This window comes from Kryptolebias marmoratus, linkage group LG13, assembly GCF_001649575.2.
Source record: "Kryptolebias marmoratus isolate JLee-2015 linkage group LG13, ASM164957v2, whole genome shotgun sequence".
NCBI classification, from domain to species: domain Eukaryota; kingdom Metazoa; phylum Chordata; class Actinopteri; order Cyprinodontiformes; family Rivulidae; genus Kryptolebias; species Kryptolebias marmoratus.
In genome coordinates, this window is record NC_051442.1 from 11,157,272 (window position 1) to 11,183,941 (window position 26,670).

General features: G+C 43.0%; 1 protein-coding gene across 9 annotated transcripts; it reads left to right on the top strand.

The window, feature by feature from the left end:
* The first annotated feature begins 404 nt into the window (after positions 1-404).
* synj1 (synaptojanin 1) lies at positions 405-25,903 on the top strand. 9 transcript variants are annotated; one of them, XM_037979109.1, is made up of 32 exons: positions 405-514; positions 1,332-1,481; positions 1,630-1,716; positions 1,961-2,228; positions 2,621-2,846; positions 3,026-3,109; positions 3,378-3,455; positions 6,437-6,498; positions 8,082-8,178; positions 8,668-8,843; positions 9,773-9,854; positions 9,962-10,114; positions 11,467-11,632; positions 12,323-12,346; positions 12,832-13,023; positions 13,513-13,597; positions 13,797-13,937; positions 14,013-14,205; positions 14,284-14,442; positions 15,263-15,419; positions 15,539-15,665; positions 15,766-15,978; positions 16,060-16,138; positions 16,919-17,084; positions 17,174-17,356; positions 17,956-18,084; positions 20,165-20,206; positions 20,929-20,972; positions 21,078-21,267; positions 21,617-21,936; positions 22,207-22,230; positions 22,744-22,855. In XM_037979109.1, exons 2-31 carry the CDS (start codon positions 1,358-1,360, stop codon positions 22,225-22,227), a joined length of 4,068 nt encoding a protein of 1,355 aa, XP_037835037.1. In that variant the 5' UTR covers positions 405-514; positions 1,332-1,357; the 3' UTR covers positions 22,228-22,230; positions 22,744-22,855. The 9 variants fall into 9 exon arrangements, with proteins under 9 accessions (XP_037835037.1, XP_024862124.1, XP_037835032.1 ...); XM_025006356.2 differs by lacking the exon at positions 22,207-22,230 and having other exon boundaries at positions 406-514; positions 22,744-25,903; XM_037979104.1 differs by lacking the exon at positions 22,207-22,230 and having other exon boundaries at positions 406-514; positions 11,476-11,632; positions 22,744-25,903.
* Positions 25,904-26,670: the final 767 nt, after the last annotated feature.

The window sequence follows — 26,670 nt, forward strand, 5'->3', positions numbered from 1 at the left end:
AGGGGTATTACGGTAAAGTTTATGGCAAGCCAATTCACCATAGTTGTTAGATAGCGCTAAAAAGCACAGTCATAACTCAGTTCTTTCTCGTCAAAATCAGCATGTTCCCAATTTGCAATCAATATGTCAGATATCTCCAAACGTCCTTCTTCCTAGGACAAATGAGGCATTTGTTTTCCCAATTAAGTTTTCATAAAGATATTTGCAAGTACTTTCTACCTATCTGAAAATCAGCATTAGGGGACTATTGAAAGGACATTTTGAAAAAGAGAAACTCGCACTTCCGACATCTCCGGTCTTGTTGTGACTAATCCTAAATTTCATTTCGGACACCCAAAATGAAAAAACAAACCTACTCCGGGCATCATGAATGGAATTTCGATTATGTGCTACAACGGCTTGCCTTACTAGTGGGGGTAAGCGTACATTGAGTCGGAACCGGAACGTACCACTTCGCTAACATACTGGGAAGGATTTTGTTGTGACAGCCGAGTACCAACCCGGCGGGGAGACGGTAAGATGGAAAGCGAAGTCCTTTTCTTCATCTTTGTTATAGTTATGACATAAAGCCCCAAACCCAGACGTATATATAAGCTTGTTGATTATGTATAGCTGCGGCGCTTGGCTGCATTAGTTTGGGATATTTAATCACGGAGAAGAGAGAGGGGGGGGAGAGACGTTCAGGTAACATCAAATTACTGGAAGCTAGCGAATCATAGCCTGTCCGTGTGGTTTAATCTCGCCTCGTCGGCTAATGGTTACGAGCTAGCGTTTACGGACGCGCGGAAGGCGGTCAGTAAGCTCCTTTCGCCTCCCGGGACGTCGTGCGGCTCGTTGGGTTTAATATTCCTCCCGTCGTGTGAACGAGTGCGGCGTCTCCGCGCTAGCTCTCCGGTACCTGCGTGCTGAAGTCGTGACTGTGGAGAGTCGGAGGGTGGATGGGGTGTCACTTCACCGGCCTCTTAACTATTCACTCACTCCCTCAGACAGTCACATCCACCCTGATAACCAGAGTCCCCACTTACATTGGCTTAAATAAATATTGGTTGGTCATCTCTCCTCCCCTCCATATTGATTGATTGATCTCCTGCTGCCATGTGAACTTTGCTAAGTTTTCCTATTATTTAGCTTCAAGGAAAACCCCTCTCAGTAATGTTGTTTTATTCCATTAAGCTCTATCAGATCTTTACAAGCAAGCTGTCAGATTTTAGGTTCCCTCTCCATCAGCCATCAACAAACAGTATAGTTCAAATATGCAGATGCTGTGGTCAAACACGTCTTGTTTCAGGTTCCTGCTCTGTTCTAACACCACTTTTGCTTTTCTGTCGCAGTAGGTTTTGTTCATCTCGGATCGGCCATGGCCTTCAGCAAAGGGTACCGCATTTACCACAAGCTGGACCCGCCGCCCTACAGCGTGTTGGTGGAAACGAGGACCAGGGAGGAATGCCTCATGTTTGAGTCCGGAGCTGTTGCCGTTCTGTGTAAGACACCTTCTCTGATCGACGTGTTGGCTTCGGACGGTTTTGAACATGGGGGGCTTTCGAACAGCCGTGAGAAATCCGTCCAGGCTCGCAGCGTTTTGCAGTTGTGTTTTGCCTCACGTGCTTTGGCTTTTGTTTTGTCTTTTAGCGGCAGCAGAAAAGGAGGCCATTAAAAATACATACAGTAAAATTTTCGATGCCTATGGGATCCTCGGTGTCCTCCGCTTGAACCTGGGTAAGGAAATGCCCCTGCAGTTTTGCTGTTCTTTCAGTCAATAGCTGCTTTTTCCTGTCCTCCATACAACCTTGGAAGCTCCTGTTATCACAACAAGGATTCATCCTTAAAGCTTTACAGCTCAGTCTTCTAGATGTTTGAGATTAGATGGGTCAGTTAATTGTTGCTCGTCCTGTCTTTTTGTTCAAGCGGCGCGGCGTACTGGCTGGATGTTGATTCTTCCTTGTTGTTTTTTTTTCCCCAGGTGACTCCATGCTCCACAGTCTCGTGGTTGTAACAGGATGCAGCTCTGTGGGCAAGGTGCAGGACTCTGAGGTTTTCAGGGTCACACAGACAGACTTTATATCGCTGAAGAACGACGCAGGAGACGAGGACCGGATCGCTGAGGTGCGCAAGGTCCTGAACTCGGGACACTTCTACTTTGCCTGGTCTGCCACAGGAGTCAGCATGGACCTGAGTCTGAACGCACATCGCAGGATCCTCGAAGACACCACCGACAACCGTTTCTTTTGGTAGCCACATGCTAATCCCTTAGTTTTTATGGTTTATGACAGGGGTGGCCAATCCTGTTCCTCGAGGACCACTATCCTGCATGTTTTCCTTGTTTCCCTGCTCCAACACACCTGATTCAGTGGTTAAATTACCTCTTCATGTTCTGCAGAAGCCTGTTAATCACTCATTGATTGAAATCAGGTGTGTTGGAGCAGAGAAACAAGGAAACACGCAGGATAGTGGCCCTCGAGAACCAGGATTGGCCAGCCCTGGTTTATGGGAATCCTATAAGGGGGAGGGAACGTATAATTTGGGCAACAGTGCGTTTCCTTCACGTAATCTGCATGAAAATGTCATTCGCAATAACCGTCCGCGCATTTACCGCTCCGTCCCGTCTCTTTCGAACGAACAGGAACCAGTCTCTGCACCTGCACCTCAAGCACTACGGGGTGAACTGCAACGACTGGCTGCTGCGGCTGATGTGCGGCGGCGTGGAGATCCGGACGATCTACGCGGGCCACAAGCAGGCCAAGGCTTGCATCTTCTCTCGCCTGAGCTCGGAGCGGGCTGGCACGCGGTTCAACGTTCGAGGAACGAACGACGACGGGCAGGTGGCCAACTTTGTGGAGACTGAACAGGTGAGTCATGACGCTGTCGGTTTTATGTGCTGGCTGGTAGTTCAGTGTTAAGTGTTTCATCTAATTAGGTTAATTAGTCTAGGTTAATTTATGTTTTTTTGTGTGAGTTTTCAAAAATGCGTCCGCGCTTTGGCACGTTACGAGTACACTTAAGAATATTTTGATTTTGTTTTGAACAGGTTATTTTCCTGGAAGACAAAGTCTCATCCTTCATCCAGATCCGGGGCTCCATTCCACTTTTCTGGGAGCAACCAGGAATCCAGGTACTGACATCCTGATGTCAGCAGGTTTTCTTATATTCGGCCACATTTTATAGAAATTTAAAAAAATACCAACATTCATTCTTGATGTTTAGCTAGACGTCCTGACCATTTCAGTCGATGCTGCAGCTATAGGTGGGGCTCACGTGGATGAATCGTCTTATATATAAACAACTTAAATTAAAGCAATTAGTTGTTTTTTTTTTTGTCAGGACAGTGTAAATCTATTTACCTTTATCCCAGTTTTAACACATTTTGTTGCTGTGTTCAGAAAAAGTCCATTAAGGGTGTTTTGTTGCACATCAATGAGAATCGGAACCCTAATGGACTGGATGAGAACCCCCACTTGGTATAACCCTCTATTTTTATTTATTTTTTTCCTGCCCTGTTTTTTTTTTTTTTTTTAATTTGGGTGTGACGGGTGGGGGCGGGGCTTCGCTCTTGCTGGTGCTTTCATTTGTTATTCCTCTGTGCAATGCCAAACGTCACGGGCGAAGAAAAAGGGAGTCTTCTAATACATTCTGTCCAGAAAAACCAAACCAAAACAAAACATTTCAGATATGATTGTAGTGCAGAGCAGAAGTGATGGATGCTCACAGAAAAAACAGCGTCTCGGACTCGCCTCCTCCTCGCCTTGACATTGCACAGACTTGTAATTTAGATAGGACGTGGGGGGAGATTAATGATAGTAATAGTGGTTGGTAAAGGGCTTTTTTCTGTTTCCCTCAGCTCCCAGACATCTTGGGTCAGGTGAGAGAGCCTGATCTGAAAACATCCCCGAACCACTTCGCTCCATTCGATTCTGCTAATGTTCCCAAAGCAGCTGGATAGGTGTCCACAAATAATAATAATAATAACTATAAAGGCCTCGCTGCTCCATCTGATCGAGACTTAGAGGAAACCAAGACCACGTCAGTCACCTATTCAGTCCACGCCATCTTTGGTTCGGTGAAAACAGGGTGGAGAGTACGGGGTTGTTTTCAGACACGAGTGTTTCCTCCTGCTTATAAAGCTCCTTTTTTAGCGCTCAGCCCCCCCTCTACCAGTTGCAGCGTGCAGGGCTCTCCTCTCCATCCTCTCAAAGACCATCCCTGAGCAGGAGGTGGGACTTTAGTTTATGTCTAAAGAGGAGCTTAATATTTTTATTTCTTGTGCATTCGAAAGATTTGTAAACTGGCATCTGGATCATAAGTGCGGTGAAACAGAAAATCTTTCTTAGAAAGGCTCTCTCAGTTGAATAGTTAGTGTCTCCATCTTTGAGAAGTATCTTTAGAAATGATTTATGTTAAATGTTTATTTTAAGAAATGAGGCGTTAACTGGGTCATTAGTGGGGAAATTATTAGAATCGTGATCCACACAAATGTGTTGAACTTAAATATAGACATTCTGAAAATATACAAATATCTTAGATGTTTTACAAGAGCGTTAATTTACTTTAGATAAGAAAAATAACCCAATAGGTGATGTGATGATTGCGTAAATGCTGATTCAGCTTTCACACTATTGGTTTCCAGTTTCTAACTACTTCCGTATGGTTTATTTGGACTCAAACTACTTTGCATACTTTCTTTTATTTTAACTGTTCTTGTACCAAAACATTCAGGTCGATCAGGAACAGTGTGCGATGACTTTTAGTATTTATAACTTTTTTAAATTATTTAATTTTATTAACAAAAAGACCCCATAGAAATACACTGAGAGCCCTTCAGTTATTCAAAAACATTGTTCTCTGAGATCTACTTCAGGATATTTGCTCAAGCTTTGGCCTCTTATGCTTATTTTAGCTTCTGTTTTGCTAGTTTCAACTTTTAGCAGTTTGTGTTTTAATTTTTCTAACTGAATTGTTCTAATTTTAGTTATTGTTTTGGTAATTTAACCTTTTAGCTACAGCTTTGGTAATTTAGGCTTTCAGCTACGGTTTTGCTAGTTGAAGCTTTTAGTTATTGTTTTGCTAATTTTGGCTTTTAACTGCAGTTTTTCTTCATTTTTAGCTTCTAGCTACAGTTTTCCTCGTTTGACCTTTTTAGCTACGGTTATGTCACCTGAAGCTTTTAGCTGCGGTTTTGCTAGTTTTATCGAGTGTTTGCTCATTTTAGCTTGTAGCAACGGATTTCCTGTTTTTAGCTTCTGTTCTTGTTTTGACTTTAACCGCTCCGTTAGCAGTTTATTCTTCAACCAATCACAGTAAAGCCATTCAGCGCTCAGCATTCACGCTGCATTTCTGCAGAACGTGCAAATGTCTTCACGTTTCGGACAGTTAGTGCTTTTTTAAAGTTTATTGTAACGTGGTAAATTAATTTGAGTAACTGGTCAAAACCTGCGTGCAAAAAAACATTCGATCTGAGCCGTACCTTCTGCAACCCGAGGAGTTTCAGATGTCATCTCAGGAAGTTATTAAATATGCATGGACTGGGCCAGCATGACAGGAGAGGAGACAAAAGGAGTCACAAACGGCAGCAGTGGTTCAGTTCAGTCTCACACACGTCCAGCTAAATATAGGTGTGTGCTCGCAAACCAAGCTGGTGAATTCTGGGTAAAAGTTAAACACTAAAGAGAGGCTTAAAGAATACGGAGACATTTTGAAAAGCACTGAATTGATTTCTGTCGCTGCAGTGGTGACATAATGAGTAGTTTGTTGTTTCTTCATAAAACGGGTGACTGTTAGGAATAACATAACAGGCCTTTTTAGATTAAACCATCTTCCCAGTAGCCGACGACAAGCTCACACAGACTGTGAGGGGAAGCGGTTTGAAGAGAAAGAAAAGGAAGTAAAGTGAAAGCAGGAAGTGTGTGTTCACTGCCGCATAATTCAAAGGCAACCGTGAACCTGCCGAGCAGAATGGACAGATTTCCATGGAACAGCTGAAGTGCCAGTTTTGCTAGTTTTCTGCTAAGCGTGTGTGGATGTGTGCGTGCGTGCGGGTGTGTGTGTGTGTGTGTGCATGTGCTTACGTCTCTGGCTCTGTAGCGCTATCTATTTTAGATTTGGTGATAGAAGAACAAGCTAAAATTTTGGGGGGAGAAAGGTGTCGGAGAGATGACAAAATGTCTGCCGCTCACTGTCTTCGCCTTTGTGTGAACAAATTTCCCCACGCCGCCGCAGTGTTGTTGTTGTCGTTGTTGTCCTGCTCCATCCTCTCTCTCTTTCTAAGATCTATCCAGGCCTCGTGTATCCATTTGAAATTCCGCCTACAGTTTCTTTTCTACATTTCTGTTTTTATTCATTTATTTTTTTTTGTCATCCATTTTTATGGGAAATCTTGACATTTGTGCTTTTTTTTTTTTTTTTTTATCCTTACCAAAGAAAGGTACTGTTTGTGTCCCCGCAGGTCGGTTCTCATCGTGTCAAACTGTCAAGGGGATTTGAGGCAAACGCGCCAGCTTTTGAAAGGTAATTAAGCTGGTTTGTGTAGCTCGGGTGCGCAAGTTTGTTTGCAGTTTTTGGCAGCAATATTTGACTTGTTACAGATTAATAGTCCTCTGCGCTGCACAGCATCTGCTGCACTCAGGCTACGCTCACACTGCAGGCAACTGCTGCTCAATTGCGACACACATCAGATTTTTTTGTTTGTTTGTTTCATCGCAGTATGAACGTGAGAAATACAGTTTTAATTTTTTTTATATATATATATCTGACCCAGGTCTTTTCTTGTATGTGGCACTGAATCGGATACATATCTGCTGTTTTTCAAAGCGACCTCAGAGTGATTATTCATGTCGCATTTTATCCGACTTTTCCGTCAGATGAAAGAACATAGGTCCCTCACGTCAAAGTCCCAACTCTGCCTCCACACGTGCCTCTGCACAGAGGCAGCAGCCGCAGCTCCAAACAAAAAGTCTTTGTTAACAGTCACACTCTTTATCTTCTGTCTTCTTCTGTGTTTTACATTTGGACGTGCAGTTGGCTCTGATTGGATGACAACTTCAGAATCAATACACACACGCTAACACTTGCAGCGTCCATATTTACTTCTGTAAACTCAGCCTGTGGAGTGTGACGTTGTGTCTTCTTCTTCTGCGCATGCAGGTCACTTCGGGGACTGGAGGGCGCGTTAAAAATGTAACGTGAACGGCCGCGCAAAGCGATCAGATTTGAGCATTAAGACCTGCAGTGTGAACGTAGCGTCTAAGCACCGGTGGAAAGAAGTCCCCGTGTTGACGAGTGACAGGTCATTAATTGACGTATGCCGTCTGAGGGCAGCCCTCGATTGGCTGTTGACTTTCAGAGCTGTTGTTTTGTGTTCCCTGCCGGCAGTTTTGTTTCCTCTCGACCTTTTGCATATTTCAGGGCTATTCTTAGTTCTTATACGCGTTCACAGGATGGTACCAGTGGTACCAGTGGGGGTGTAAACCGGGCCTTTCAGATGTTCTCTCTAATCACCGTGCCACACCCAGATGGTACCGGTTTCACCCTTATCGACTCGCAGCAGCCAACTCCTGCCTGGCTGTCTGCGAGTGCTCGTCACTCAGCTCAAGGAGACCTTTTACTAGAAAGCTGTAACGGCAGCTCAAAGTTCTTTTGACTTTCACAAATCTCTGGCTCTACCAGATGCGCTCAAAAATGAAACGAGTGTGTTATTGCTACCAAGCTATCATTGTGCATTTATTTGGCCAAAAAATTTAGATTTAATGTTATCTTATCATATAAAAACACTGATTTTCCTCACTAAATGGTTTGTGGCACTCCTAGTTTTTGAAACTTTAGTTCAGATCAGAGCTATGAGTCATTACTGGTTATAGCTGAACCTTCGTTTGCTTTTTTTTTACATTTAACAGACCAGTTCTACAACAAAACATCTCTGTTTGTCATTTACAGTCACATTTGTTTTCATAGGTTTTATCAATTCTAACTAGGTCAATAGGGTGACCCATATTATTACTATTATTATCTTTTACAAGATTATGAGTAACGGATGTTTATAAAACTCATGTTAGCTTCTGAGCTGATGAATCGTGTTTTGTTTTGTATTTTAGGCACTTTTCTGCCTTGAGGAGGTTGTATGGGAAGCAGGTAATCATCAACCTGCTCGGAGGTAAGGAAGGGGAACATATGCTCAGCAAAGCTTTTCAGGTGAGATGTCCTTCTTTTTTCTTTCTTTCCTGTTTTTTTTTTTAACACCGAAGCGTGTTTATTTGAAGCATACAGCTAAACAAAGCTTCGATGAAACGCTCGCAAGTGTTTCATCGCTTCTCGTAAACTTTCACAGAAAGGACTTGTTTCAGCTCATCTCTGTTGCTCAAGACAGAATGTGTCACTTCCTGCTTTATTTTTTAAGCCAAGCAGTCAGTCAGCTGCCTTTTTTTCTCACGTTCTTTCAATGTTTTTTTTTTTTTTTTATTCTCGCCCTTCACCGTGAAATGCAGGCGATCATGTTATTGCCTGTGTTAGTTTGTTTGTCTGTCTTTTAGCAAATAATGAACAAAGAAAAGACATTGCGATCAGTTTTCCTCCGAATCCAAGCCAGCCGTTTTGCATCGTGAACGCTAACTGCTTCTGCTCTGCTTCATCCATCTTCAGACTGGGTTTCAATCTCACCAAGCATTTCCTTGTCGCTCTCAGAGCCACCTCAAGGCGTCGGAGCACGCGAACGCAGTGAAGATGATCAACTTTGACTACCATCAAAACGTGAGGGGTGGCAAAGCCGACAAACTCCACAGCGTCCTGAAACCCCAGCTCAGCAAGTTCATAGACGAGTGCGGCTTCTTCTACTACTCCGGTGAAACGGGCATCGTGAGGTAAGACGAGCATTTGCATCCATTACTTCCTCTTGGACTTCTTTCCCTCATTTGCTTCCTTTTTACATTTAAAGGTAGTATTTTTTTGTTTGTTTACCTTGTGAGTACACCCTGCCAGTCTATGGCAAAATGAAACCTCCTCAGTGGAATTCATGGTTCACACAAAACGCATTTTTGCAAACTGTCCTGGAGTTGTATGTATTCAGGACGACGTTCGGATTAATCAGACGGGCGGATTCCGCTGTGTGACGCAAACTAGATTTCTGAACCGAGCTTCCCGAGCTCAAGAGGGACGAACAGCTTCGTCAGCAGGAACTCCCTGTTGTGGCCTGCAGATCCCCCCGCCCCCGTCTCTGTCCCAGCTCCTGCACGAGTTATTTTCTTATTTTTAATCTGTCCCAGATACATTCAGTGCAGCACCTGTTCGTCCTCCCGCTGAAACGTCGCGTTTCCTATTTAATCCTTTTTTGAAAAGTGTAGTTACTTTACAAGCCTCAGCTTGTTAGACTTCACTGATCTGATCTTTCAGGCTCGTGCACTGTCGAGTTACGTTGTTGCTGAAATGATCCTCTGCTCGGTGATCACCAAAATAAATATGACGCACCATTCAGTACATCTGGAAAAACAAATGTTGGAGTCACGTGTCTGTTTTGTATCATCTCTTCACATTATTATAAAAAAAGCACAACTTTGAAACAATTTTATAATTTTTCATTATACAAAATGAAGTTTCAATATGTTTTCTCTATTATTTGCAAATTATTAGTATATTTGACTGGTTTTATTTTTGATTGAGCTGTAAACCTGCAGGGTTTAAGAGAAGTAATCCAGAAAGAATATCACAACGTGTTTTATTGTGAAACTGCTTTCGACTAAGTTGTACATCCGCCTGATTTTATAGGGATTTGTCCTCTCCCGTGTGTTTTCAGGGCTCAGGAGGGGACCATGAGGACGAACTGCCTGGACTGCTTGGACAGAACTAACAGCGTTCAAGCCTTTTTTGCTCTCGAGGTTGGAGTCCAGCTGCTTGCATAACACTGAGAATCTGAAGACTTTTACGGATAATTAGTTATTTATTTATTAATTCAAACTGCCAACCTCCTCTTTGTTCCCCGTAGATCCTGCCCAAGCAGTTGGAGCAGATGGGTCTGACAGAGAAGCCGCAGCTGGTGGCCAGGTTTCAGGAGGTTTTCAGGACCATGTGGTCTATGAATGGCGACTCCGTCAGTAAGATCTATGCAGGCACCGGAGCCCTGGATGGCAAAGCTAAGGTATGCAGAAACACGCACGCAGATAACAAACCGGTTTATAGTTGGGCTCTTATTGTAATGCAGAGCCGTCAAAATGATGTAGTTTCTCTCTCAAAATGTTGCTCGAGCAGTTGTATTTGATACAGGATTACCACCCCACTTATTTCTGCTAGATGAGGTCATAAATCTGCAGTCCTGTCTTCTGATATATACAGTTTGTGGTATGTCTTAGTTTTTTGGTTTATATTAGACTAATCCAGAAAAAAGTATTTTCTTATTTCCTGCTCTGGGTTTGATTAGAAGCTCTCGAATGACAACTAGTTAGTTTTTAGTAATCTTTACTGAGACAAAATATTTGTTCTTATGCATAAAACCTAAAGCACCACAATAAAACACATAATATCTTGTAGTTTGGAGCACTGAAGCTGACAAAGAGTCTCTTTAGTCTCCAACCTTTCGGACATACGGACACAAAACTCACGATCAGTTCAGTCACGCTCCCAGCAGCCTCGCTGGAAACCCAACATGAAGTCGTTCTTTGTTGTAAATAGTCTTAATTTCGGTGCCGTGTGCGCACAGAACCGAGCTGACTTTAAAACGCTCCCTGCGCATGCTGCGTGCAGTGTGAGAGTAGTCGCATGAGTTAGCTGACCTTGTTGTGACGACCTGTGTGCGCCTGTCTCTAAACTCTTTTGCACTGTCTCTTTTGCCTAACTTCTGGACGTCTCCGCCTGTGTGTGGTAAGTTGACAAGACAGTAAATGTTGTTGTTTTTTTCGAGCTGTGGGTCTTATTTCTGTTGTCTGTGTCTGTGGGTTACAAAATGATGAAAACCATGGAGTTTGGGACAATCTTCCACTCTTTGTTAAATTAGTTTTTGTTTCCCTTTGGGTGTCCTGTTAATAAATGATGCCGTTAAGGCTTTCTGAAGACCTCGCAGCAGGCTGGCGGGAATGTTTTTTTTTTTTTTTAAAACAAAACCAAGGGGAAACAAAAACAGCTGTGCTTCTGCGCTCAGAACTGCGTCAGTCCTCGTTATTGCTTAAGTTACCAGGCAACATTTGCTGTCTTTCTTGGAACCTGGAGAAATCTGTCCAGATTTTTTTTTTTAGCTCGTGTCCGTAAAAAAACTACGCTGCACATCAATCTCTAAAAATTTTCTAAAAGTCACACCTCACCCAGAAATATTGATCCGTTTTTGCTTTCATTTCAAAAATCTGCGCTGATAGATCTCTCTACAATGTTCCTCCTTCCCTTTCTTTTCTTTTTTCCCCCCTCATTCCTTTTTTATGCCGAATCCAAGTCCAGCTAGTATTTAAGTTCGTTCCCTTAACTTGTTTTTCGTGTTTATGCTTTCATCGTCTTTATTTTTAGGCCGGGAAGCTCAAAGACGGAGCTCGTTCGGTGACGCGGACCATCCAGAACAACTTCTTTGACACGTCCAAGCAGGAGGCCATCGACATCCTGAGGCTGGGCTCCACGCTGAACAGCGATTTGGCGGACAAAGCGCGGGCCTTGCTCACCACCTCCAGCCTTTATGGTAATTCTTCACAGCGTGGAAAGACGCCACCTCCTTTAGTGTAATATTTATACAATCAACAGAAAATATCCTGCCTCAAGTTCCCACTATAATCAGCTGAAACAAAAATGAATGTTTTGGTTCATGTTAAGCCTTACAATTTGTTTATTTTGTAACAGCCCCCTATTGGCCATAACATTATGACCACCCACCCCTTTCTTCCCTGATCATCGATGGCTAATGTGGCAGCAATAAAAACCAAAGTACAGCTTCTTTGGTTGTCTTATGCTGAAATATTAGATTATTAAAGCTCTGTGGCTTGCAGGGTTCACAGCATCTCTGTGACTGCTCTGATGTTTAGGTAGGTGGAGAACGACAAAGTAACATCCGCTTGAATGCCTGGATGCAGATTTCTCCTCGGTTGGTCATAATGTTGTGGTTCATTAGTGGATAATGCCTTTCCTGTTCCGTTTTGCGCATTGTCCGAATGTTTCTGACGGGTTTGGACACGCAGCTGCTGCCGTTCTTATCAGTCAGAAGTGACTTAGCAGAAAAGCGAGGTTTATCTGCCTGTTGTGAAGTGGGAGGAATAATCTGCCAGCATCAGGGTTCTGGTTCAGCTACATTAATACGTATCTTGTTTTCTGTTAACGATGTTAACCCACACTTTTCTTCCTTCTCTCCCCCCCTCGCTTTTGCAAACATTCGTAGTCACTGAGCCTGTCTTACAATCAGGTACAGTAACTGACAAACTGTGATCAGTGGACAGATTTATTACTATTATTATTATTTTCCAACCCTTTCATGAAGTTCTCCTCTTCGTTTGCATTTCATTATTTATTACAGTCCAGTGGTAGTGGTTTAATCCTGTCTGTTCTGTATTATTAATAATAATGATTAATAAAAAATGAACAAATTAATAATTTTCTTGTAAATTGAACACATTTTAGTGAAGATCCACAGACAGGAGTAAACCATTACCAGAGTTTATCCTGTGAATGTTATCACTCCTTCATCAAGAGTTAGGATTTATATTTTCTCTGATATTCTCCATGTCTCCAGACATTGTGTGGTGGACGTTTTTTTTTTTTTTTTTTATATATATACTGATTTTTGTCTGTCTTTTCCCTGTTTGTGTGTAGTTGCCCATCTCACCCTCCCTGTAAATACACACATTCTCGAGTTTTGCAGCCTAAATCCGTCTCCTCTCGCCTCCGCAGCCTCTCCCAGAGTGTTGCTGGGAATGTGCCAGAACTACCACAAATACACAAGGCCCAAGAAAATCCGAGTATGCGTCGGCACCTGGAACGTCAACGGGGGTAAACAGTTTCGCAGCATTGCCTTTCGAAACCAAACGCTGAACGACTGGCTGCTGGACGCTCCAAAGAAGGCAGGCTGTCCCGAGTTCCAGGGTATGTCAGTGTTTTATTTGTCGGGAATTACGCCTGGTTACCGTCACCCTCAGACGATGTGTTTTATAGGGCTGCCTTTATTTATTTGGTCGAAGACGTGGCTGCGTGTTAGAAAATGTTTATTCACTTGTAGATAAGGCGATAGGTCGAACTCTTACAAGCGTACACAAACATTAAGCAAAGTCAGCCGCTGATTTTTATTTATTTATTTATTTAATTAGAAACTATAAATGGACAGCCCACTGGATGGTTATTTTTATGTGTACTAGTGGCTCTAGACCGAACTCATTTACATTTCCTTTTTAACTTTTATGTGAATTTAGTAAAATATTTCAACAAAAGCTGTTAATTTGTCACATCAAAAACCAAACGTTTGTAGTGAACTTTTGTGTATTTCTTCTTCTTTTTTTTTAATATTACAAAATCATGTGATTAGACATTTTATATCAAACAAAAACATTTATTTTTTTAATTATTATTATTTCACAGACAGCAAAGCCAACCCCATCGATATCTTTGCCATTGGTTTTGAAGAAATGGTTGAACTGAATGCTGGGAACATCGTCAGCGCCAGGTAGGATATTTCTTAAGATTTTATGCTAAGATAACCGATCTAAAGTTTATGAAAATACCAAATATATTTTGACAAAAAGAGACCAGATATTTTACTGTATGTATAATTTGAAACATGTTTAATATAGTACAACTGATTTTTAAATATTCTCTTGTTTTCTTGCCTGTAATGTCCTTAATTTGCTGCTTTTTTGCGTCAGCACTACAAACCAGAAACTCTGGGCAGCCGAGCTCCAGAAAAACATTTCCAGGGACCACAAGTACGTTCTGCTCGCCTCGGAGCAGCTCGTCGGCGTGTGTCTGTTTGTTTTCATCCGCCCACAGCACGCGCCCTTCATCAGGTAGGACTCTTACGCACAACATTCGACGATTAAAGCGCAACAACAAATACTAACCACGTGGCTGTATTTTTACAGGGACGTGGCCGTCGACACGGTGAAAACTGGAATGGGCGGAGCCACGGGGAACAAGGGAGGCGTGGCCATCCGTTTGCTGTTCCACACCACCAGCATCTGCTTCCTCTGCTCCCACTTTGCTGCCGGCCAATCGCAGGTCAAGGAGAGGAACGACGACTACAACGAGATCACTCGCAGACTCAGCTTCCCCATGGTGACGACCGTTACAGCGACAAGTCAGTCGAAGGAAATCGCTTTGATCGCGCGTCATAACATCTGTCCTGTCCTCCAGGGGCGTCTGCTGTACGCGCACGATTACGTGTTCTGGTGCGGAGACTTCAACTATCGAATCAGCCTGCCCAACGAGGAAGTGAAAGAGCTCATCAAGCAGCAGAACTGGGATGCTTTGACGGCCGGGGATCAGTTGTTAGAACAGAAGAACGCTGGAATGGTAAAACTTAAAAAACACAACTTCACTGCATTAGTAACCTGAAGTTTTTACAAAAAGTACTCTTTAATTTGAGAAAGACACCTAGTTATTGAGAATGCCCTAAAAACTAAAAACCACATCTACATCTGATTACACTGTATTTACACTCAACTTAATAATTAGTGTTTTGAAGAAAAAAACAGTTCTAAAAAGTCAAAAATAGAAGCATGGAGAGGTTTTAGGGGAAAAAAGCAATCCCAAAAAAACATTTTAAACAGGCAGCTCCACCAGATCCTTTGATAACTATCATGTTGTCATTTTGTTTTACAGTTTATAAAACTATTGCTGTAAAACAAAAAAAAAAGAGAAACATACAGACTGACGGTGATCAGTCATGAACACGAGACGCTGACTAGTTGCAGTGAGCTCACACCACTCTGCTCAGATTTCTGATTGCAGTCAAAGCGAGTTAATTTGTGATTTTTAAAAAAAAAAATTACCTAGTTGTTAAATGTTTTGTGTATTTTTGTACCGATCAAAACAAATCACAACAATTTTCTTCTTTCGTTTCTAGATTTAGACGGCATGTCAGGATTAGAAGAAATAGAAGTGTTAGAATTCAGACTTCATAAAATCTGACAGAAATGAGCTCTTTTTATGCCTCTTCTTGCTTTCAGTCATCATTTAGGGTAGACAGCATTTATAGAAACTATAGCATAATATGTTTACAACGTACCGCCAATGATATTGATGCAAACAACATTTCAGTCATTTTATTATTGCCTGCTCCTGCTCCATATAACCTGACCAAATAAATATTCTCTTCAAATGTCTCCCGCAGGTCTTTCGAGGTTTCATCGAGGGCCAGTTGGATTTCGCCCCCACGTATAAGTACGACCTCTTCTCCGAGGATTACGACACCAGCGAGAAGTGCCGCACGCCAGCCTGGACTGACCGCATACTTTGGAAGAGGAGGAAGTGGAACTTTAGCAAGACAGGTTAGACGCAGAGGAGCCACAAGAAAAGTCGTGCTGTGCTTTAAACAAATCCCCTTCCTCAAACTCCCAGACATTTTTGATCTGAGAAGTCAATTTTGGCTCTTTATTTGTTTTCCCAGCCGAGGAGATGAACGTTGTCGGCGCAGCTTCTACATCAGGGGAGAACGAGGACGATCCCGAGTACGCCTGGATCCCCGGTACTTTGAAGTACTACGGCAGGGCTGAGCTCAAGACCTCAGACCACAGGTAACCAACATGATGAAGCTGTAACTATCAGATAAACATTGGAACTATCTGATCACATGTTTTGGGGTTATTGCTGTGATTCGCCTGTCTCTTCTTTTAGGCCCGTGGTGGCAGTAATAGACGTGGACATCCTGGAGGTGGACCCGGAGGCACGACACCAGGTCTACAAAGATGTCATCGCCCTACAGGGCCCACCAGATGGCACCGTCCTGGTCTCTCTCTGCACCTCTGGGCCCAATGACTACTTCAGTGACGAACTCATTGATGAGCTGCTCGACAAGTTTACCACTTTCGGAGAGGTCATCCTCATCAGGTGAGCCTGACGTCTGAGTGCGGAGAGCCAGGTGTGTGTGTGTGTCACCTTCACATTGATCAAATTGCTCTTTCTGTGCAGGTTTGTTGAGGAAAAAATGTGGGTGACCTTTTTGGAAGGTTACTCTGCTCTGGCTGCGCTCTCTCTCAGTGGCTCCACAGTAAGTCGTTATTTATAACCAAATATAGTTCAGGGCCTTTTCAGTTTGATCCATGCAGGTGGAAAATGTGATCCAACAAAAATATGACTCATTGCTCAGGTTGTTTCTCATGGGAGAACATTTTCAGGATGGTTAAAATGTTTTGAAGTAACTGCACGATGAACTCTTGCCAATACCACTAAAAGGAAACATGATTTGTGGGAGGGTTTAAGGTGGGGAAAAAAACTCAAAATGGCAGAAAATATCCAAATATTTACTATATTTTTCAGTGCCAGTTTGAATTGCAGCATAAAGTTTCCTTTTGTGTGCCTGTTAGGTGGTTAATGAAATTATTTTGTCAGCTATGTTTAAATGTATTTGCAGTTTTTATATGAAGAAGAGGCAGCTTAAAGTACTATATGCTAGTTGTTTTTTGAGGAAAAAGTGGTTTAAAGAGTCCAAAAAGATGGGAAGCAATCATGTTACAACAGAGTACCCAACAAGGCTTTAGAAAAGTAGCAGTTGATTTAACATCAGTGTGTTTGTACCATTAATGATAGACAGAGAGGGGCTTAGTCTGCACTGCATTAAGTACTACAGAAGGAATGGACCCCGATATCACTGTGGTGTGACCTTTATGTCAGCCAGTCTGGGAGGTTAATGCACTTTCACTGGAGGTGGGAAGCAGTGGAACAATGTGAACTTTGATGCGGACCATGATGCTTCATGTCTAACGTGAAGCCGTTCTTTCTCCAGCAGTGATGATCCTGTAAACAAATCTTCGTCTTCTTCTTTTTTAAGGTTCTTGACAAGTTGATTGACATCCGCTTAAAGAGTCCAGGCTGGATCAAGAGTCTGGAGGAGGAAATGAGCGTGGAACGGATCTGTGGGAGCATTCCCACGTCGGCCAGCTCCACCCTGCTCGCCGAGGACGTGGACGTGGGGGACGACGATTACGACATGGAAGGTGGGGAGTTGTCGCCCGAGCTTTCCTGGTCCCTGGAAAATTTGAAGCGCAGGGATTTTGAATTGTTGCCGTCATGTGTTCTTCCGCAGGCGATGTGGATGATGAGGTGGAAGACATCCTTCCTCAGCACCTGCAGCCCGGAGCAGGCTCCGCTCCCGGGTCCTCCCCTCTCCCGTCCCCCCGCAGCAGTCCCTGTCCCTCCCCTACCCACGGGGAACCCGCTGCTCCCAGCAGACCCAGTCGTGCACCGCAGCCCTCCCGACCATCACAAGGTAATCACAGCACTCAGTAAAGCACAAAGTTGAACAAAATGGCTCATAAAGGTAACTGAACAACTTGCTAGGGTTGCAGTGTCTTGTCTGCTGGAATATAAACTTTAAATTTGTTGTGTTTGCAATATGTGGAAGGCGATTTAAGTCCGTTGGCACCGAGAAGGGAAACTCCAGGTACTGTGTGTGATTAGTGTAGTCTGTGTTGATTGTTACAGCGTGTGTCTCTCAGTTAGGTGTTTCCCCTTTAAACAGGCGTAAAATGTGTGCAGTGGAAACCTAATTTCTTTCCTTAATCAAATCTAAATTCCATTTTTCCTCAATAAAGTTATTGTTTCAAAAGGTTTAAGAATGTAGGCACATAAAATAACTTGTAGTTTATTATGCACAATGACGAATCATGAAGATTTAGGGCTGTTTCATATTTTACTGAAATGGTACAGTTCATATTCTCTATTTGTGGTGGATGATCGTGTTTTTTAGAGTAAATAAAGTGAGCAGTTTATCCTTTTAAAGGTATTTAGAAACGGTGAAAGTTAGTGTCCTATACGTCTCCATTTTATGGGCTAACATTTGTTTCCCGGCGTTTTGTTTCCACCCAGGGCCTCCCGTTGACTTCCAGCCGGGAGCGCCGACAGCTCAGAGCCTGGAGCCCAAACGGCCACCTCCTCCTCGGCCCAATGCCCCACCACCCAGACCTGCTCCACCTCAACGCCCACCCCCACCTTCAGGTAAAGGACCGTCCACTCAACGGAACAGAATGACTTCCAGCCTGAAAATCCAATCCTACACAGATCCATATTTTCTAAGATTTCTAAGATCCTTTAGGCAGGTGGTAACGTTTCATTTTTATCCCGCTGCTCTGCCAAATTCCCAAAGGAGGCACGAGTCCTCAGCCAGTTAGAAGGAGCTCTGCAGGTAAAGTGAAAGCTCTTGAGTTAGTGGCGTTTATCTGCTTATGTAGCTGAGGTGTTTGAACCAGTGGCTGCTGTTTTCCTTCAGAAAATGTTCTGATTCATGTTATCAGAGTAAAATCTTCCTACTGGGGTCATTTTCTTTCATTCAGCATGTCTGATTAGGAAGCTATTAACTTAATTAACTCAAAGAATTTATTGGAATTAATCCCTTTTGTGTGCATAGAGAAATTTTAATAGGCCTGACATCATTCCTTAATGTGAATATTTCAGTAAATAAACAGAAATAGTCTTTGTAAGAACCCAGTACTTGATTTTGGGCCTTATATACAAGTACTACTGACAGTTTAATAGAGTATTTTAAACTTTTGGTGTACAGCTGACTGACAGTTCTTTTTTAATTATTTTTTTTCTCACTGTTTTCCTGAGCCCAGTCGGTGTTTGTTGTAGCATTTTCAGACTTGTTTTGTCATAGTTAGCTCACCGTTGTGCATCATTTAATAACTCCCTCTTATATCGTGTGATTTCGGCAGGTGTATTTGTTCTCTAAATCTTGTAGAAGTTGTCAGACGTTGTAGACATTTTTGCTCACGATTAACTAGACTCTATTTCAGGCTATAAAATTGAGTAATATTTTTTTGTGCCATCAAGACTGCAGCTAATTGATTTCATTGTTAAGTGCTTTTCTTCTCTTTGTTATGGGAAAAAAAACCCTAACATTTTCTTTTTAAGACTGCGGCAAATGTCCCAGGCCGCTGCTTGGTAGGAGAGGCAGTGAAGGTAACGAGCCAGTAGTGACCTGATCCCCGTGCTCCAGTCAGCAGTGTTATTGATGCTTTCTTGACGTTGACGTTATGTGATGGAAAAAGAGTCCTTCGCTGTTGATAGATTCAGTTGTGTTTGTTTTTTGTGACCTAGATGTGATTAATGGTCTGTTGAGAGGTAAAAGAAAAGACTATTTTAAATTCTATTGTTAAAGAATTAGAGAGATGTTCTTAATGAACGACCTACGAAAGAAAAACCACAAGTCTTTTCGACTTTGAGGACATTATTCCGTCATCCAGATCTTCATATTCAGCTACAGCTTAATGCGTGATTTCCTTTTAATCAAACTAAACCCAATATTTGGACTCAGGTTTTGAAAGTAAACATTTCAAGACAGACTTTTTAAAGCTGGCATTACACATGTAGTCAACTTAGAGCGCACGTGTCAAACTCAAGGCCCACGGGCCAGATCTGGCCCTCTGTAATATTTCATCCGGCCCCCAAGATTTCATCAGGTCCGGCCCTCTAGTCTGGGACAAATTCTTATTTTGCTTAAAATAACCGAGCCTAATTAGTGAAGTTTTCTCTTGACAGTGACTTAGAAGCCAACAATATATAGTTTTAATTTCTGTATGATCAGGTTTTTGTTGATGTCTTTTTTTTAAAAAATCTGTTTTAACGTTAAAAAATTCATTTAAAATCTGAGTGAGGTGTAAGAAATGACTGCTGATGACGTGCTTTTTGAAGTTTGATCTATTTGTCTGTGTTCATTAACGTATGTTTGCTCGAAATTCCGTATAATCTGTAACTGGGAAAAGGTCGTTGATATTTCTATACGAATGATTTGACATAATACATCTAGATATAAGAGATAATGCGGGTCAAAGGAAGAGGCCTTTGTCTTTGCGTTATTAGCTTCACTACTGTAACCCCTGATGACGAGCAGAAAGTTCAAGCTTTATTGCTTTGCTGAAACCGTTGCCCTCATATGCTTTTCTGAGTGCTTCTAGCAAACAGGTTTTTTTTATGTGTGTTGTGTGTGTGTGTGTGTTGGGGGAACACCTGTCTCCTGTTGTGTGAGCCACTTTGTGCATAACCGTAATGTGGTTTGGCTTCCTTTGTGCTGCAAAAGGACCAAAAAGTCCCGCTCTTCCTCGGCCAGATGCTGCTGCAGGTGAGTGCCACGAAGCATGACGCAAGCCCCGCTCGGCACGATTGTTTCCACTGAGGCGAGCAGTGTTAGGTGATTCTGAGGGAGATATTTTTATTTCATGGCGGTCTCAGCTTTTTATTTTCTTTTTAAACTTGTGATACGGTGATGAAAAGAAACCTCCTGCTCGTCTCTGTAAATCCTGCGCCGCGTGCTTACGTTCTGACACAAAACCTGCCCGTCCCTGGGTGGAGGACAGCGTTAGGTTTTGTAGCCTGTCTTGACCCGTCTTCACCTGAGCTGTCCGTGTGGCGTTTGTGGTTAGCCGATTCCCTTTGTGTTGCGTTAGCAGGGTTGACTTACGCCTGGTGACCGCACGGTGAGGGTTTCCACCGAAGAAGATACTTAAGCACTGTGGGAAAATGTTTGTAGCCTCTGAGAGGGGTTGAGAAAGATAATAGAGAAAGAAGAGGAGTATTCTTACTGTGTGGTGAGCAGCTGGCTCACAGAACAAGGCCTTTCTCTTTTACAGACCTCCTGCAGCTCAAGAACTCATTGTTGGTAATGAAGTCAGCTGCAGAATTTGTTCAGATTGAGATGGATAATGTTTTCTCAACTGTTATAGTTATTTTCATTTGTTTAACCCCCTTTTTATAAGGATCCCCCTGTGTTTCTTAGCACATTCCCTAATATTTGCACACAAAATCTGCCTTTTAACAAATGTGTGTCTTGTCTGTTTTAATCAGGTCGAGGTCAGGCAGCAGCTGGAGCTCCTGGACCTTCCAGACCAGTAAGTTTACAACTAATAATTAGGACTGACATACGTACAAATATCCCTTCTTTTTAATGCAACATGTTATTTTATCGCCCTTTTATTTGTTTTTTCGTCATTAAGAATATTCCTCTTCGGGCTGGAGTGATCAGCGTGACCCCGCAGTCTCGCCCGCCACCTCCATCTCACCCCGGAGCACCCAGGCCCATCCCCGAGGTGCATCCGGGGGCTCCTCGGCCTACCCCAGACACGCACCCTGGAGCCCCACGGCCTGTGCCCAGTGCTCAGGCCAAACCACCCGACCTGCCTACGGGTAAATAAATATGTCTTCATGGAGGGGAATATCCCGGATTATTTACAGGAGATTATTTCAAGGGAACACGTGAACCTTTTTTTTTTTTTTTTTTTATGTTGACATTAGAAAGAGGAAGTAGCCTGGGGATTAAGGGGCCACACAAAAGTCCAGTAAAGACAGATATTTTGGTAAGGACCTAAAAATAACGAGAATATGTGAACTTTTTTTTTTTTTTTTTTTATGTTGACATTAGAAAGAGGAAGTAGCCTGGGGATTAAGGGGCCACACAAAAGTCCAGTAAAGACAGATATTTTGGTAAGGACCTAAAAATAACGAGAATATGTTGCCTTTCTATTTCATCACTCAGGTCCTCCCCCGTCAGGACCCCCCCCTGCAGCGAAGACCCAGGTTCAGTCACCCATGCAGCCTCAGCCTCAGCCGGCCCCCCCTCCCACTCAGTCTCAACTCCCTCCTCCAATGCAGCCCACGCTTCCAGCTCCTCTGCAGCCGCAGCAAGCCGCTGCTCCTAAAGCGGCGACTCCACCTGCTGGAGCCCCTCCCACCACCACCACCCCCTCTGCTGGGCCTCAGCCCAGCCTGTCCTCTCCTAAACCTCCACCCCGTTCCCGCTCCTCTCATGCTCTGCCGCCTGACGCTGCCAAGTCTGAGACGGCCCCAGCTGCACAGGTTCGTGCCCATTTCCTTTTAATTAAATCGTTGGAATTTCAGCAACAGAACAAAGAACACTGTTACTAGCATCGTGATATATTAAGCTCCCCTATATGGATTTAGGCTCAAATTCTGACCGCCGAATGAAATATTTCACTTTAAATATCGACAGGTTTCACAAAGAAAATCCTTTTTTTTTCTTCTTTTTTGACTCGCCTTACATGAACTTAGTTGTCTTTGTCATTCTTCCTGCTTTTGTCTCTGATGCATTTGTCTCTTTCTCACAAGCTGGAGAAGCCATCAGGGTGAAAGGTACTTAATATTAAGAGATTGTTGTTGTCATTTCCCCTCATTGAGCCCGTCATATGTCCTCACTCTGTTCCAGAAGGTTACAGTGAGCTCATATGTTCAGGAATTGTTTTAACATTTTAATTTAATCCGAGTCCATTCATTTGTGTTGCATTTAGTTGATCTATGTTGACTGTGATACATGTATCATTGTTAATTTTACGTCTGCTACATTAAAGGTACCCTGGGAAGGACATGAAGGGGATCGAAAATATGTGTATTGAAAAAGAACTGAACGGATTTAACAAATTAAAAGCATAAATGAACAATTTCTCAGTATGTCAGTTGTTTAATATGATTAAAATGTCAAATTTAAAGAAAATATTTGCTCTCTAGCTCCAAAGGGTATCTTTAACTTTTTGTTTTGTCTCCAAACACAAGGCACATAATGTTAGCACTTCATTCATTTTAGCACATTTTCTGTTTTCTAACAGTTTATCTGAAAGGTATTTTTGTTGTCGTTTTTCCCGTCTTTAGACGAATGGACTGAATGGATTCCTTAAAGAAGCACAACTGAAGCCCAGTCCCTTCGACACGCTTGCATCCGACTTCCTCTCCTCCTCGTCCTCACAACATACCACCCAGTCACTGAACAGAGGCTCCTTCCGGCGTGCTCCGCCCTCCGTTCCCCCGGCTGCGTTTTCCTCCACCACCCTCCCCTCGTCGTTCTCCCACCAGTCGTCCACTTTATCCGACCTGCAGTTCCTGGATCCGACGTCCTTCAACTCGCTTTCGACCCCCTCTGTGCTGCTCGCGCCCCCTCCGGCCCCGTCTCGCAGCCGCTCTCAGGAGCTGCTGCGCGCCTCCCCCGGCCCCTTCCTTTCCGAGCAGCTCCCCGCCCGACCCAACAGCACCAATCCATTCACGGGCCCTCTGGCGCAGCAGCAGCACCAGCAGCGGCGCCCGCTCACCCCAGATTTTAGCTTCCAGCACCAGACGCCGTCAGCTCTAACTCGGCCCCTCATTCCCACCCCTGCAGCCGCTCCCGCCTCCAGCCTCGACAGGACCATGTCTCTGTTCGGACCCACGTCAAGTCAGAACCCTTTGCTCCCTTTTGCTCCCGACTCATCCCCTGCCACCATTTTGCCCCTGGCGCCCCCTTCCTCACTTCCTCCCGTCCTCGCACCTCGCAGCCATCCACCTCCCTCAGGAGGGAACCGAGCGAGGCAGTGGGTCACATTCGACGACGATTCGAATTTTAAGCCCCAAACCAAAACGCAACAGAACCCCATCTTCCCTTCCACTCCCCTTGCGTTCCACACGCAGACTCACCCGTCCCGCTCTGTGTTTGACTCGGAGCCAGACTGGTTATCCTCTGCCCCTGGGGTGTTTCCGACCCTGCCCCCTCCCATCCCAACTAGAACTGCGAAGGTCCCGGATGGATCCAGTGACAACGGCTTCTTCCCCAGGGAGTCGACAGAAAGATAATAACCCCCCCTCACCTGTAAGGGGCATATTCATTTATGTATAGATCTATAATAAATGTGTATATGTGTGTGTGTATGTACAAAAGAGACAGTATTTAAGAAGTATATCCCAATCCCTTCAGAATCACAGGAAAGGGTTTATGTATCAAACTGTAACATGAGACGTGAATGAGTCCAACATCGTGCTTTCTTCCCTTATATTAGCATTTGTTTTAAATTTGTTTTTTAAGATTTATTTACAGCAGCAAACGTGTGCCTGTGTCTGCAGTGTGTCCTTGGATAAATATATACACAAAGGATACGTTTAACTACATGTGCAATATCAAGACGTGGCTGTGGCTGCGTCTGCTGGTGAAGTAAATCCGTGTGGCTTCGCAGTCGCTTCACGCAGTGACACACGGCAATCCAGATCCACCATTTTGACTGCCGGTCATCGCAGTGGAATTCTCTAAATAATATCTTGCTTTTATCCCGTCATAGTATAGATTACAGATGGATATCGGCCGTAATATGATTTTATCGTTGTTTTTGGTTTTTTTTTTAAGACACGCAGATTTTAAACATGTTGTCTCCCTTTCTTTACGAATGGGGTTTTAATTTGCACTGAGTTTTGCCTTTCATGTTGACGTCACGGTGTGAGATGAAATAAAAAGCAACATGAGGCGATCGGTCAGCTGCAGGACTGAAGCTACAGCACCACCCGCATTATGTTTCCTCTCTCTATTCAGTCGACATTAGTTGTCCGCAAGCATATTTCGTAGCTCCTGAATTAAACCCTTTACATGCAGAGAGAGCCTGCAGACTGAATAACAGGGCTTTTATCACTTTTCTTCCTCCGTAGTGTCCGTCTCCTCTTTGCTTTCTCTAAAGCGCCAAACCGTGTTGTTGTCAGCTCAGAAAACGTCGTGTACTTCTGTGTGTGTACATGTACTCGAAGCGCAACAACAATGTGGTTTGGAAGCGCATATTAACAAGACGGCACCTTTTTTTTTTTTTTTAAACTTTGATTTTACTAAAAGGAGTCACGCTGATCAGTTCCTGTAACAGTTACTCTGCTATTATTACTACTGTGGTGAGACGTGACGTGCTGTGTTTGAGGTGCATATCGTCCGTTGTCGTGTTTGTGTTTGGGTGCGTGCGTGTGTGTACAGATTTTAGAGTGGAACGCCGGAGTCCCCCCCCCCCGAAAGGAAGTCTTTTTCTCTTAGATAAAAGCAGCTTATTTCCTCGCAGACTCTGAGCAGCCAGCATTCATTCATTCGTTCATTCATTCACTCATGGCTGCACCTGTATTTTAGGTGTCAGTTGCTGTTAAAAGGCAGCACTGTATGTGAAAACGAGGACCATTTCCTTGCAGCCAAACTAACTGATTACTACAGATTTATTACTGAGCTGGTAGACTGAACTAATAGCTGTTCTCAGATCAGAACCTTTCTAACTGAAACTGTTTATTCCAGCTGATTGTTTTTTTTGCTGAGCTTCAGAGATTTTAACTAGACTTTGGATGTGTGTCAGTATTTTGTCCTTCGCTACCATTCACTCTTTAACGACAGGGATGACAAGCAATAGGCGTGTTAAAGGACCTACGAGGGTACTGTTCTCCCCGATGCTTGAAGATGTGCTGCTTCCCCTTCCTCCCCTCAGAAATGACGCGTTCGAGCAAAAGTGTCCGGAAGGCTTTTGAATGAATCGTGAAAAACAACGCGTCCGAATCACGACAGGACCACTTGAGTATTGCTTCTGCGCGCCTTTATTTGTAAAATAAGCAAATGGTAATCGACATTAACGTCAACAAAAGCAGCAGCAGCCGTTTGTGTAAGCGAGCGTCTCACGATGCATTTGCTGACAAGTCATCTCTGAAATGCGTTTCTTGTTACTCGGTGTGTGCAGTAGATGCCGTGTCAGGTTACTAGCCAGCTCTTTGTGTCATGTCCTGGTTTTAAAGGTTCAAGATTATTATTATAATTTTCTTTTTTTTTAGAAAACAATTATTCCTTTTGTGACATCGGTGTCCCTCTTTATGGCTATAATCCATAGTAAATAAGAGTCTGTGTTGTGAATCATTCTGTATGTATTAAAGTGAAAACACAAAGCTGTAATTCATGTTAATATCTACTGTTCCATAGTTTACGTGCAAAGCAAATGGCACATTTATGTATGAAGCAGTTTGTGTTGTATGTATGCAAAATAAACCTGCAATGACACGAGCATTTCTTTTTGACTGCAGGTTGTAACTTGATTGCACAACATAATATTAGTTTCAAAACAATGCACTCCACATTCACTTAAAGTCTTAATTTTATTGTCTTGTCATCTATAGTTTTATCTTTTACTTTAGTATATATTTCTAAAGTGATTAGTAAGGTGTTTATGTATAAAAGCTAACAAATTTGGTACTTTATGGGGTGCTAATGTATGAAATACTAAAAACAACTTCACATTTAAGGGACAAACAGCTCTTTTTTTTCCAATTGAAAAATATTTTGTCATCAAAATGTTTTATTGGTGTTCCTTGCTTTGATGATCTAATTCAGACTCTTCTGTCATTTTCTTTAACCACATAAACAGATTAAATGTCTGGGTCCCTGGGCGTAGGGGTTTAAACAGACTCAGACTTGTCTGATCAGATTGGCAAGATACCCAGATTTAAAGGCACTATCATGCAAATGTCTGCCACAAGGTTTATTTTTATTGTTATTTCCATTATGTTTTATCCTTTTAAGCTCATTCATCTTATTTAGTGTGTGTGTTTTGCCCCACATTGGCCAATCAGTGCTTTGTTTGTTTCTATTCTTATTTATTCATTTATGTGTTTTGTCTCGGTGATATTATCGTAATTGTAGTCATCTGCATTTAATTTGGGTTATTTTCTTTCTCTTGTTGCCTTTCGTAAGATGGAACTGGGGTTCTCTTCACTCCTTTGGCTGCAGGTTTTGTTCCTGTTTGGCTCCATTTTATTTATGCATATGTTTTGTGC

Coding starts and splice junctions, on each gene's coding strand:
- synj1 (XM_025006356.2), top strand. CDS start 1,358: ATGGCCTTCAGCAAAGGGTACCGCATTTACCACAAGCTGGACCCGCCG. Junction 16,139..16,918: donor TCTCTCTCAGTGGCTCCACA/GTAAGTCGTTAT, acceptor TTCTTTTTTAAG/GTTCTTGACAAGTTGATTGA. Junction 17,357..17,955: donor GCCCTCCCGACCATCACAAG/GTAATCACAGCA, acceptor GTTTCCACCCAG/GGCCTCCCGTTGACTTCCAG.